The 13571-nt window shown below is 28.3% G+C and overlaps 1 protein-coding gene across 4 annotated transcripts; it reads right to left on the minus strand.

Moving 5' to 3' along the window:
* Positions 1 to 69: 69 nt before the first annotated feature.
* Positions 70 to 13201, minus strand: Rh50 (Rhesus blood group-associated glycoprotein Rh50). 4 transcript variants are annotated; one of them, XM_071786623.1, is made up of 13 exons: positions 12985 to 13201; positions 11075 to 11234; positions 10233 to 10317; positions 9117 to 9252; positions 8548 to 8607; positions 5316 to 5502; positions 4966 to 5116; positions 4464 to 4623; positions 4096 to 4314; positions 3331 to 3413; positions 2211 to 2354; positions 1680 to 1845; positions 70 to 1390 (listed from the first exon to the last, which is right to left on the minus strand). In XM_071786623.1, exons 3-13 carry the CDS (start codon positions 10239 to 10241, stop codon positions 1230 to 1232), a joined length of 1476 nt encoding a protein of 491 aa, XP_071642724.1. In that variant the 5' UTR covers positions 10242 to 10317; positions 11075 to 11234; positions 12985 to 13201; the 3' UTR covers positions 70 to 1229. The 4 variants fall into 4 exon arrangements, with proteins under 4 accessions (XP_071642724.1, XP_071642736.1, XP_071642754.1 ...); XM_071786635.1 differs by lacking the exons at positions 10233 to 10317; positions 11075 to 11234; XM_071786653.1 differs by lacking the exons at positions 10233 to 10317; positions 11075 to 11234; positions 12985 to 13201 and having other exon boundaries at positions 9076 to 9197.
* Between the last annotated feature and the right edge of the window lie 370 nt (positions 13202 to 13571).

Raw genomic sequence — 13571 nt, forward strand, 5'->3', positions numbered from 1 at the left:
AACGTAGTATAAAACAATTTTATTTCACGTATGTATTACTAGAAAAATAGTACGCAATGAATCAGAATATAAAAGGTAGTTCAAATTTATTCTAGATATAAAAGAATGGTATGTACAATGATCTATATTGTATTTGATATGTACATTGAAATGAATACAGGATTCAACAAAATATTATACCTCAGATATCTGATGCGGAATTAAGTGCGAGTATATTTTTAACAGGTATAGTTTTGCAGCATGTGTAATAAAAAAAGGTTGGTGATAAAAAAAATGATACCGTAAAGATTCATGGAAGGATTCATAAAAACAAGAAATAAAAAGGTAGTAAAACTAAAGGAAAGTGATGAAAAAAAAATCGAAAATGTAGTTAAGAGAGATATAGCGAGATAGAGCGAGATATGGAAATAAAAAGAGGAAGAGGAAAAATGGGAAAACGGAAAGATGGAAAGAAGAATATGAAATATGTGTAAGAAAACTAGTGGATTACATTGGTAACAAAACATACACAAATGTCCCCCACCGATTTTGAATATGTATAATTCAAAATAAGAGATATGTATTTTTTTTTATAAATGTTCTAACGTACGTAAGGGATGAGACTTGTTTGGTGTACCTTGATTATATCATCTTAGATTACATTAACAGTTTAATAATAATTATGGATCTGAACGCGTTAAATCTTTTTCTAGATAATTTTGTCTAAAACTAAAATTTATTTAAATTTATTTATTCATTATTTAAATACCTTGTAATTTCATTCATTTATATAATTTTTTATTAATTTATTAAATTTCTTATATTTACAACAAAAGTAAAATGTTGTTACAAATTGTCTTATTTAATACATTTATGCAAATGCAAATATAATATATTTTGTGTATATAATATATTATGTATATTTTGTAGAAATATTTTGTAACAATTTTTTTTTAGATAAATTTTTCTCATAAAAGATAGAAATACTTTTTATATCGTCCACCTTAATCGCTTCCAATACTTGATGAATTATAAAAATCTATGCTTGTATCGTAAAACAGTTTGTCTAACGTAATTATTTGCAATACGGTTTCTATGAAAGGTGCAAACAGGAACTAACTATTAAGTAATTAATTAGAACAAATATTAGAATACGCTACTTAATACTAATGTTTTCAAGTAAGCTTAAATAATTTTGTGAGATTCGCACTTTGCATGTTATTTCATTATATATTGCGTATATCCACATATTAAATGTTGCCCATGGCTATATGATCGTTGGAACGTGTGTTATCGATTCTATTTTTTCCGATCTTGTGCTGAAATTTATTTTCCAATTCCCAGACAACCTCATCATCGAATTTCTGTTGCTCGGTGACCCGTCCGCACATCATTGTGCGTAAAAGTAGACCTATAAATTGAGTTACATAATCCGACGAAATAAATGAATAAAATCAATGAAGTAGAAACAAACTCATCTGACTAAACAAACTATAAAATTTAATTTAAAGAAAAAGAAACTAATTTATTTTAACATACAAGTAAAAAGTTTATATAATTTTTCTTTTTTATCGAGAATTTAATTTGATTACAATAAGAAATTGTATTAAAAATTTATTTAACAGAATAAAAATTATTTTCTTTCATATCGCTGGTGTTTAATTTTCATAATATGCGACGTGGAGATTGATTAGAAGTACCTGTTATTAATCCAGAAACAATGGAGATCACAAGGGTGACCACCAAAGCCAGTAATTGATATCCCGCTTGCTGATACGCCGTCCTATTGAGTCCCGATGATATTCCATAATTGTCGCGCATCTCGCCAATTTTTGCCTCTGAGCTTGGCGCTCGTGCAGGAAAGATCTATTGACGAATAAATATTTTAAATTAACAATAATTATAAATTATAATTTAGCAGAAAATTTGCAATATCTTTAAAGAACATTTATATAGTTTTCAATTATTTTATTTTTAAATGTTTATATACATATTTTGATGGAAAACAGATAAAAATACGATTACAGTTAAAATACATTTTATCATATGTTGCATGTACAATTTTTTGAATAATTATCATCTTTATGTGGACGGGATTCTGTTCGGTAATTACCGCAAAAATTATTTAAAATTGCGATGGTCAAATTATCGTTCCGCACAGCAACGTACAAATGAGAATTAATTACGCGGAAACGTTCAAATGATTAATTCAAGACAACGGAATTACGTACTTCATACAGGGAGTAATCATAAGAAGCTTCCGTGGCCAAGCCTGCCATAAGAGCCCCGAAAAATGCAGCCAGTACACCCGGCATTCCGTGTAAATTATGTACCCCACAAGTGTCATGGATACGAAAACGTTTTTGTATAATTGGCTGTAAAAAAGAGATAAAGAAATTGATATAAGATTGATTTAGTAGAAATAGGATAGTTAAATATATTTCTTGAAAAAAGATTTGAAAAGTTTAAAGATATTAATATTAAATAAAGATATTAAAATAATAATAGATGTAAAAATAATACACAACGCTATTCAAACGTTTTAGAACAAAATTTAGATTAGGAAAAATAAAAAACAAGGTTAAATTGAGAAAAAAAACTTAAATAAAAAAACAAACACAAGAAATAAATATTTATTATTTAAAATAAACCCTTTAATATATGTACATAACTTTGTACAGTCGTGCAATTTGTTCGTTACAACAGAAAAGTTCTTGACTATAAATGATATTTAACTTCTTCGTTAAGTTATGCTGAATGGTGGGAATATCGACAAACTCTTGTTGAACTTTTAATTACATCTTTAATTCCGAAAATAAAAACTAGACGAGGAGTGATTTATGTAATAACCATGCACACTATGTGTATTTATATAATCCTTATATAAGAATATATAACACGATCGTTTTCGATATCTAATATATTTTTGTGCTATTTTAAAAAAACTAAAATTGGTATAAATGTATAAAATCTATAGCAAAATTCCTGATTAGAACGATCTAATGTATATTTTGTGTGTTCAAAGTATTTTTTTTGTTGGCATAGCGAATAGAAGTTTATATATATATATATATATATATATATATATATATATATATATATATATATATATATATATGTAACAATTACGTTAATAGATTTATCTATTATTTTATTACAAAAGTATTAAAGTACACTCATCGAAAAGCGAATATTTTACAAAATATTTTATATTTTATACTGATATAATTTTACGATTTTAAAATATAAAACATCTCGATCCTTTAAAAAGACTACTGATTTTCCAACTATTTATTTTCAGGAAAGGATAGTACGTATTTAAAGAACTATCTGATCTCATGATAATCTTACCGTGAGATATTTGTATCCCAGCACACTAATCATACCAGATATAGCGCCAATGACCAAAGCACCCACTGGTTGACACATCATACCTGTGTGCATTGAAAAAATCCGAATTAGAGAAAGGCTCACTTGATTCGGAACAAGAGAACGAGATGATTTAATGAGACTAATAAAAAATATCCTATCTCTATCTTTTGGACAAAAGTTATGACAGTCACGTTGCAATATATTTATAACAATGAAATATTGCAAAAAGACAATAATATTATACTTGTATATTACTTTTATTCTCAATTTTAATGGCCATGGGTAACGTAGTACAGGTAACGTAGTACACACAAAATATGAAAAAAGTCTGTGTCTTTCTATTTTCATGTAACATAAAACATAAGTATACCAAAATTAATAAGCAATATGTTAATTTCGATAATTACATGTAACATTATGTATCTAATATACATTATGTAGAAAGAAAACATTCGAATACTGTAATACACTGTAATTGCAGTATACACTGATTAATTTTATATTGTTTTAGTAAAAGTAACATATTGAGAAAAATTAGATTAGCTCAATGAAAAAATTAACTGAATTAACACAAAAAGTAAATGTGCGATTAAATACGACTTAATTTAATCACTTTCTTATTATGCCGTGCATTATAAGATTTTGTATATTATATAATATAAAAACCCTACACATAAATAGTATATGTATATACACAATATTTATAGATCTGTATGTTAAAGAGTTAATAATCGATTTGCAAACCTGCAGCTGTGCCAATAGCTACGCCTCCAGCTAGGGTTGAGTTTTGTACGTGCACCATGTTGAATTTGTTGTCCTTGGAAACCCATGCCGACACGGCGAACGTGATCACGCAGCTCGCGGATATTGATAGCAGAGTATTGATTACAGCACGCTGTTGATCATCTCCTGTCAACGCAGCACTATTGAATGACGGCCAAAATAGCCATAAGAACACCGTACCTGAAGGCAACGATTAACCATATATCTTATTACCTCCTTTCTAGCGATTATCATTTATAAAATTTAATAAAATTTCTAAAAAAATCTATTTAATAAAGTATCCAATCTCTATTATTGTTATAGGTACGCAAAACTTATTTGACATATACCAATCATGGCGAAAACGTCTGACTGATAAGACGATCCCTCCAGATCATGCTCCTCCTCATACTCCTCCGGTTTATCCTTCATTCCGAGTACAAAACTAATTGCCAATCCAAAATATGCACCAAACACATGAACAAACATACTATCACCAGCGTCAACAACCTAAGAAATGTCAACGAGGTTTATATATTTTTATTGATATAAGTCAGCACAATATAGATTATATAATACCTAATGAATATCTTCATTTATAATATAATGAACATTCGTTGGAATGAATTATTATGAGAATACTATCGATTGCGATAACTCTTTCCTGACAATTGTCAGAAATATTTACAAATATATTTTCTGTAGATTTTTTATCATATAAAAATATCCTTTTAATTAATTGATAAATAAATGTATATTTTGTTTTACCGCTCATTGTGTGTGTGATTTATGATCGCGCGATTTATGAACTTCTGTGACTGTGATCTTGCAAAAACCAGAACATAAACTTACCATGAACAGATGCTCGCCCACATACTTATTAGCGGTGAACATGATTAATTCCACTATCCCCATCAACACCAGTTGCATATAGGTCACTTTACCTAAAATTGCTCCCATGGAGATAAGCGGTGTAGCAACAGCAACATCGGCGCTAAGCAAACTGAAAAGTTTCGTAACAATACATGATGAAGAAATAAATATTTTTATTTAGACTTTTCTATAAAAGAGAGCCATTTTTTTTACTTTTTTTAATTTTAGTGTAAAAGTAAAACGTTTACGTTTTCTTTATATCCACAAAACTAATCTAAAATATTATCTAATTACTTCAGTCTTTAATATAAATCAGAATAAACATTGACCTTCCTAATGAAAGATGAGCCTTGCTGCCTAATTTCACGTGCAACATGCCGTCGCAGATTAAAGCCACCTGGACGAGAAGCGCGCCTATGAGGAAGGTCAAGCCAACAGCGCTCTGGCTGTACCTCTTGAGGAACGTCATCAGAAAGCCAAAACCGATCCAAATCATCACGTGGACATCTTGATACACTATATGATTTTAGCCAGATCCAAGAACAAAAAAAAACGAGCGTTTTGTAAAGCGATATATTCGCTCCAAATTCGCGTGTTGATTAGTGCATAAAGTTTCCTTTCTTTATTTCTCAATCTACCTTAATCGCGTATATACCTACTTACACATTAATTAGCAATCGCAGCAATAATAGTTTATAATAGGATAGTAAAAGATGTAACTTACAATTTGTATAGATTTAGCATTGATTTCCGCGCGTTGTGTTTACGCATCTTATAACTTTTTAATTTTAATATAGCAATAAATATAATAATAAAATATTTCAATTAACATGCAAGTTCTATATACCGATACAACAAAGCAGGGATTGCAGCACATCTTGATAAAAAACTGATATTCTGATTAAAAAAGAAATATGTGTTATTAAATTTTGTGTTAGAATCTGTTATTAATAAATGTAATATTATCACTGCGAATAGATTATAACTTCTTTCATTTACGTAAACATTTTTTATAATCTAAAATGGATTTTATTTAATTATACAAATAAAAATAATAGAAAATTAAATATAAATAAACTGTTATTTACAATTATACATTTGTAAGTTCTGTTTTATATGTTGTTTCGTACATTTGCTTCATATATTTTGTACATTTTACTTCAGCATCGTGTGTATCATAAGGACTTTCATTTATCAAAGTATTAATTTAAAAACACAACAAGAGAGCTTGAGTCGCCAGTGAATAATTAAAAATTAATAGAGGTATAAGCGTTGTTTTGAGCAATAAAACTTGGCCAGTTGGGTCGAACATTATACCTCTATTAATTATTAATTTAAATATAACAAAAATTTGTTTGGCATCACCTCCTTTTTCACCCTGTATTATTTTTTATCATTCCAATATTTTTTTTTGACGCAAAACATAGCTATCACTTTTCTTATGATTTTAGTAATAAAAAGTATCAAAAATCTTCTTTCACTAAAAGATTAAAATCACCGATGGCCAGATAAATAGTCAATCAAGAACAAAAATTTTACACTTAACTTTTCAAACATTATGCGTTGCTTCAGATTTTAACGATATTATGCGTATTTCTCGTTATTTTTGAAAAATTTTCTTTCTCGGGGACATACGAGAAGAAGGACATACAGAATATATTAAAAAGATGAGTTAACGGTAGGTAAAAAAAATAAATAACAAGAAAAAAAATAAAAATGACAGAAAAAGGGAAATGGTGGGAAATGATGAGACCAATATAAAACTTACGTGTATAGCTGACAGATAGAGAGTTCGATTTTCCATTCAAATAAGGTGCGAAGCTATTCTCTGGGTTACCGGCGTCCGCCTCCGGGGCATAATCATATATGGCAAGAAAAGCACACAACAGAAGACCCTCGATAAGAAGAAGTATGATCGGGCGTTCTGGCCCGGTGAACGTCAGGATTCCCATCATTCGTACCAGCGTTGTGCAAGGATATATGCCAACGAAGCTACCGTATTGTGCGGCGTGTCATGCGGCAAATGTGCTCGGTCACGGTGACTTCTTCAAAATTATTGGCGTTTTCGTACTTCATGGAGATTTCATTACGGTGCATATGTACTTGAATTTAATTTGCCGCACGAGAAAGTATAATACGCATTAATTTCTGATAAATGTCAATCTTGGAGTATTAATGCGCAGTGAGTTAAAATTTTTCCAGTCCACGAAAATGAAAAGATTTCATTTTATTGCTTATATAAATGTAAGCGTTAAGATTAGTTTTATTATTGAATTTAACGATAAACTTATCATTCCAAGTAGACCATTAATCGGAAACAACGTAGACATGACAATTCACTGACAAATGCTGAAGATGGACTGTTTCCGACGACTAGCGCAAACAATGTCTCTCCAACCAACCTTTTGAACACATGCGGGTCGATGTTTAAAATAAGAAAGGTCAAGTCGGAAACCGTACCTCTCTATTCACATGCTAACCTGTATATTCTTTCCTTTGTGCAACGCTGAACACGTGCAAATATATTAAAATGATTTATTTTAATTTTTCTAAGCAATCTTTGTGATGTGTGTAAAAATATTAGTTCAAAAAAATGATTCAGAATAAACTTATTCTGTTTTGAATAAGATATTATCTGTGGTTAGTACATACGTACGTATGGAGCACGGCATTGTACGGTTGCGAAACGTGGACGATGACGGAAGCGGATAGGAAAAAAATAGAAGTTCGAAATGTGATTCTACAGACGCATGATGACAATACCATGGACAGAGGTAGCAATAGGATTAGCAATAGAAAAGTATTAGAAAGAATTAAGGAAAAGAGAAATATGTAGACAACAATACAGAGTAGAAGAGATAGGATAGTATAGGACATCTGTGCTGAGACATGAAGGATTAGTACGCGACATATTGGAGGCGGAGGTAGGAATAAAGAAACGTAGAGGTAGACGCAGATTGGATTATTGTTCACAATTAGTCAAAGACGTAGGATGCTCTACTTTCAGGGAAATTCGTAGGTTAGCTGAGGACAGGAAAATATGGAGATACGCGACCAACCTGTCGTCGAACTTAATGATAATGAGTACAATTTTATTTCAGGTGCTTTTTACGAGATCTAAAAGCTATTTCTATTTTTTAAAATATAGAACCTTATATTTTTTTACATAAATAAATTTTTATCTTATTTTACTTGTAGACGTTAACCCAAGATCATTGAAAAATGGCAATTTGCAAAATAGCTTGTTTATCTTAATACATTTTTATATAAATAATGTGAAAGATTTGTAAAGCATCTTCTTAATGATCTTATCTTAATATTTTTATATGTGGAATGACAAAAAGATTTGACTTTTTTCTTGCGTTTTCTGCATGATAGAGATAAAACAATCTATTTTTTAGACATCGTTTTACGAATATTTTATTAATTCTTGTTGATATTGAACAAGAATTGCCAAATATATCTTTCGGCTCTTTTTCACTCTTTCTTTTTCTTCATTTTTTCTCTTCTTTTACGAAAAATATAACAAATAATTTAAATGAAGAAATTTGATTTACTTACTTGGATAAATTCGTAATGGATCGTCATCCGGTTTCTTGGTTTGTCCGGATTTGTTGGTGCCTACAAATATAATTAAAATTTAATGTTAAGCACAATAGTGGAAATTGTATAGTACATAAATTATATAAAAAATTTAAATAAGTTGATCATTAACAATAAAGTTAAAACTCTTAAAATTTTTACAATTAATTTTTAAAATTCCTAGAAATTTCTAAAAAAGTTCAAAAAATATCTAAAAAGAATATGTTTATAAATTCTTTTTTAATTATATATACTTCTATTTCCTTGAAAGTTATCGGAAAAAAATTGTTTGTAATAAATTAATATTGTATATGTAACAATTTTATAACATTTTTGTAGAAAAGAATTAAAATTTTGCTATTTAATTATAAATTTACATTCTTTTATTTAATAATATTTTACATGTATTTATGAATAAAAGCATGAATTTGGTGAAAATTATATTACACTCAATAATTCTTATATAACTATACAAGTCGTATTATTATGTAACTGAGATCCACGTACATGTATACATTTATATGTATGTGTGTGTTTTGGACACTGACCAGTGTGATTTTTTAGCAAATTAGCATTCGCCTCTGGACCGTACGTCATCATTGTCCCTATTATCGCGATTAGGATAATTTCGAGTAGAAACAGCATCAGTACTTGCTGCTTTCCAGTGACCGATGAAAACATTATCTGCAAAATAGGAAAGATCTATTTAAATCGTTAAAACAGTTATTTTTAGTACGATTAAATTATCAGTTTACTGCCAAATGCTTTTTGCTGTTGAATTGTATTTTGGATATGAATGACACAAGTTGTTTTTATTTATAGCTAGTTTTTAAGAAAGGAAAATATGAAAAGAATAAATATCTTTCTTCTATATTTTCCATATTATTATTATTATTATTATCATTATTATTATTATTATTTTATTGATATATTTAAGATATATTTAGTTATCGTTGTTGCTGTTTTATTATTTTTTTATGAGGTTAAAAAGTTTTTTTTTTAATTAAAGAAATAAAAATTATTTAATTATTAGATATTATTTGATTATGTATAATAATATTTTAAGTATTTAGAATAGCATAGAAGTCCCTAATCGATTTCCTTGGGATTACAATTTTCAATCTCCACTATCCTCTCCGTCTCTACACTAAACCTTTTTTAGACTAACAGTTTAAAGTCTCTTCCAAAAGACGGAGCCCAGTTTGCTCCGCATGAGAGTGCGCAGGGGCGCAGCTTTCGCAATATTAAAATTCCATGTTTACGTGGCTCTAGTGGAGGAACCTGGTTCCTCAGATCATAAGTCTGGTGTGTTATCAAATTAAATTAATCAGATCTTTATTTAATATCTGTATAAAAAAATATATAGATAATCAAATTTTTTATTGATATAATGTTTGAATGTTATAAAGAATACAAAAATATACGATAGCTTATAAGAGTTTACCTACTTATATTTTTAAAACAGATGATAATCTAGATAGTTGAAAAATAATTAATATATAAATATATTTAAAATAATTCATTTTAAAAGTCTAAAATAATATTCTTTAGAACACATATACGCATACATGTATGTATACACGTATTTATAAATATACAAAGTCGTAAACTTCAAATAAGCAAATATCTATAAGTAATAATTTGCATATCAATCAGTACTATACCTTTCCCATTGTGTTTCAATAATTCAGTTTAATCAAATTGTCAGTTACGCCTCTCACACTGAAGATTTTCTGCCTCACAGATTCACTGAAAGAATACATATTTTCTCGCTCACATTTGCAAACTGACTTATACGCTCGTCGAATTTTATGAGAAACGCGAAAAATGATCTGAATCTAAATTCATTTCTATTCGGCAAAGTAATAAATATTTAACTGAGAATATAAGTAAAAAGTGGAGAGTAAATGTACAATATTCATTCGCTGTTACATTAATTTACTTTATTATTGACTAGTTATATAAAATATTTTTTATATCAATTTTGAAATAAAAAATATAATTTAGTTCCTGTATTTTTTTATGTTTCACATATTCGCATATATATTTCTTAAATATTATGTTGCATATATGCTTTATATAGATTGGAATTTTGTCCTGTACATTCCGTTTCTCCCGTGCACCAGTAAATACAAACTGCTATTTTGTTAAATTCATTAAATGCAAATAGCAAATTCAAATGGTCATCAAGACAAGACGAGACAAGAGCTACGGTGGAAATGGTTTTGTATATGACGAATATAATCTGTATTGGTTCAGCTGGTATGAATGAAGTGCGTTTCTATACGCTATTGTTTATCTTTCTATAGTGGACATGATCCAATTACACTGTAGTTGCGCAACATTGACCATCCCACGTTATTTTTACTAGACCATTACACTCATACATTTCAATACAAGAAATATCACTTTTTCGTGGAATTGAGTCACTATTACACTGAGCGTTTTACATAACATTAATCATAATATAAAATTACAAGTATAGGAATAACTGCAAAGTTATTACCCAATTTCAGATCACGTTTTCACTCTTAGTGGATCGTTGACGTGGGAAACGTCGCTCGTCGCACGATGTCGCAAAACGTTCTGTCTCGTTTAAGCCTCGTTTAAATACCCATACTGAGGGTCGCTCTGTGATCATCACGGCTGTTTATATGAACCCTAAGCTGTAGGGAATTAGTAACAATTTTCATCTTTATCTAATTTCATGCGTCCTTGTCATCTCATCGAGATACTTGATTTCCAGAAATAGAAGAATCCGCGATTTAATCCACGTATTTAAGTCTCGAGACAAGATTATCACGAGCATGAAGTTAAAACTGGCATTTGTAATAATCCATTTAAGAAAGAAGAACTTAACCAGTTGATGTTTGTCCAACTAAATTTTTTTCATAATTATTAACATATTTTAAAATACCAGCTTCTTTATTTATCATGTAATTAAGTATATGTCTTTTTAATAATGTATCTAACAATAAGTATATTGTAATAAATGAGAAAATACTATTATAAAACTTGCTATTAATATATCGTTGTTAATTGCAATTTAACGATAGTAACAAAATTATTTAAAAATTGCTTACCAATTAAAGTTTGCAAGAAAATTTGATCAATTCAATATAAATAGTTGATATTTTATTACACTGCTATAATTTATTTTATTGTAGTAATCTGTTTAATAATTTTTAGAAAACCTTATCCTAGTTCAGTAATTTTATTTTATTATTATTTTATTTTATTTATCATTTTTTATCTTATTTTGTTTAGTTAGAAGAATTTAATTTCCTTTTTCTTTAATCTCGCTTTTGTACATTTTACATCTACACTTCACACTTTAAGAGTTATTTTTATATCTATTTGTTTATAATTTGTTTATAATTTTTTATAATAAAATTAGAAAATTTATTATGCATAGTGTATTATTTGACATTTTTTCATTCTGTATTATTCTCTATATGAATATAGAAATTGGTTTAATTTATTGGTTGTTTTACGAAAATATATGTCAAAGAGATTGCTCACACGAAGATATCATCAATTATGAATTCATAGATATATGAATAGTTAACAAAATAAACAAGATTGTAAGCGTAAAGTACTAAATATGAAATTGGACAAAAATGACAAAATAAAAAGTATATTTTGATTCTTCAAGATTGTTGCAAAATTATTTCTAAAAAAAAAGCAGGAATTATAACAACGTACAATAGATTAGTGGAACTGTTTTTCAAGAGTAAAACTGACGTTACAAACATATTATCTATTAACGATGACATCCTATACATCAACTGCACGTGCAAGAATGTGAGACTGTCTCTTATAACAAACAATTGCTTACGCAACCACTCAAACGCGGTTAAAACTATACATCTTCGAATATCTTAAAAAATAAATTCTATTGTGACACAGATTTACATATCTATAAAAATACTCACAAGGTTAAATTTTTTAAAAATTATTTCTGTTTTTTAATAAAATTGAGATAATAAAAGATTACTTTGTCGTTCTTCTTTGTTATTTTCACATATTATTATTGCATAATATATTAATATGTATACTTATGCAAACAATATAATTTACATTTTACAATACAAAAACTACAAAAAAGCAATAAGATTTTGTAGCACTAATTAAAAAATTTGTATTAATTGATTATTTCTATATTTATATTGTAGGTAAATGTAATCAAATTTTTTAAAAAGTACGATAATATAAATCATCATTCTATATTGTTCAAACATTAAAAATAACAAATTTTTGATATAAAATCTAAAAATTATTATTAATATTAAAAGCTAAATGTATTTGAAAATCTATATTCTTTTTTTCAGTATTTATATATTATTTTTGGAAACAGATATCATCTTAAAAAGCATAATAAGATTTTATTCTTACACTGTTGATTCTTATACTTACCTTTATTTTGTGTAACTTCTTTGAAACAGAAATGATGAGAATGTTGGATGGATAAAATTTTCTTTATATTCACAGATTTTATATTAAACTGTCTATCTTTTTAAATCGTCTTTGCATCGCGAGTATCAGACAAAATTTTGGAGGTCGAGCTGGTATCGGCGAGAAATAATATGATTTTGCCAATGGAATCACGAAACGTCTGACCACGAGGACAAGCAAAACGATACTCGACCGAAGAAAACGAATAGTTCAATGCCAGTCGGCAGATGACACGCGATCGATTTGTTCTGCTCAGGGAAATGGACAGTCAACATGTACCGATATAATTAGACTATACGTCGAACGCGAGACAAACAAGTCGCTAGTGGTAGCGGCGATCTTGACATTCTATAATGTTCCGTGTAAAATCTGTGCAATGGGATAGAAATTTTGATATGTTATATGTAAATATTAGTATGCAGAGACTATTTTAATTCATAAGATCTTATAATTCTATAAGATCGCATTTTTAAAAAAGAAAAGAACATTTTAAAGTTTTGTTTAATATTTAAAAGGACAAGATTAATTCGATTTTTTTAAGTCTGTTT

The sequence above is a fragment of the Temnothorax longispinosus genome, chromosome 1 (genome assembly GCF_030848805.1).
Source record: "Temnothorax longispinosus isolate EJ_2023e chromosome 1, Tlon_JGU_v1, whole genome shotgun sequence".
Lineage (NCBI taxonomy): Eukaryota > Metazoa > Arthropoda > Insecta > Hymenoptera > Formicidae > Temnothorax > Temnothorax longispinosus.

Coding starts and splice junctions, on each gene's coding strand:
- Rh50 (XM_071786623.1), bottom strand. Junction 5,503..8,547: donor TCCATTACGAATTTATCCAA/GTAAGTAAATCA, acceptor AAAATCATATAG/TGTATCAAGATGTCCACGTG. Junction 1,391..1,679: donor TGTTTCTGGATTAATAACAG/GTACTTCTAATC, acceptor CTCAATTTATAG/GTCTACTTTTACGCACAATG.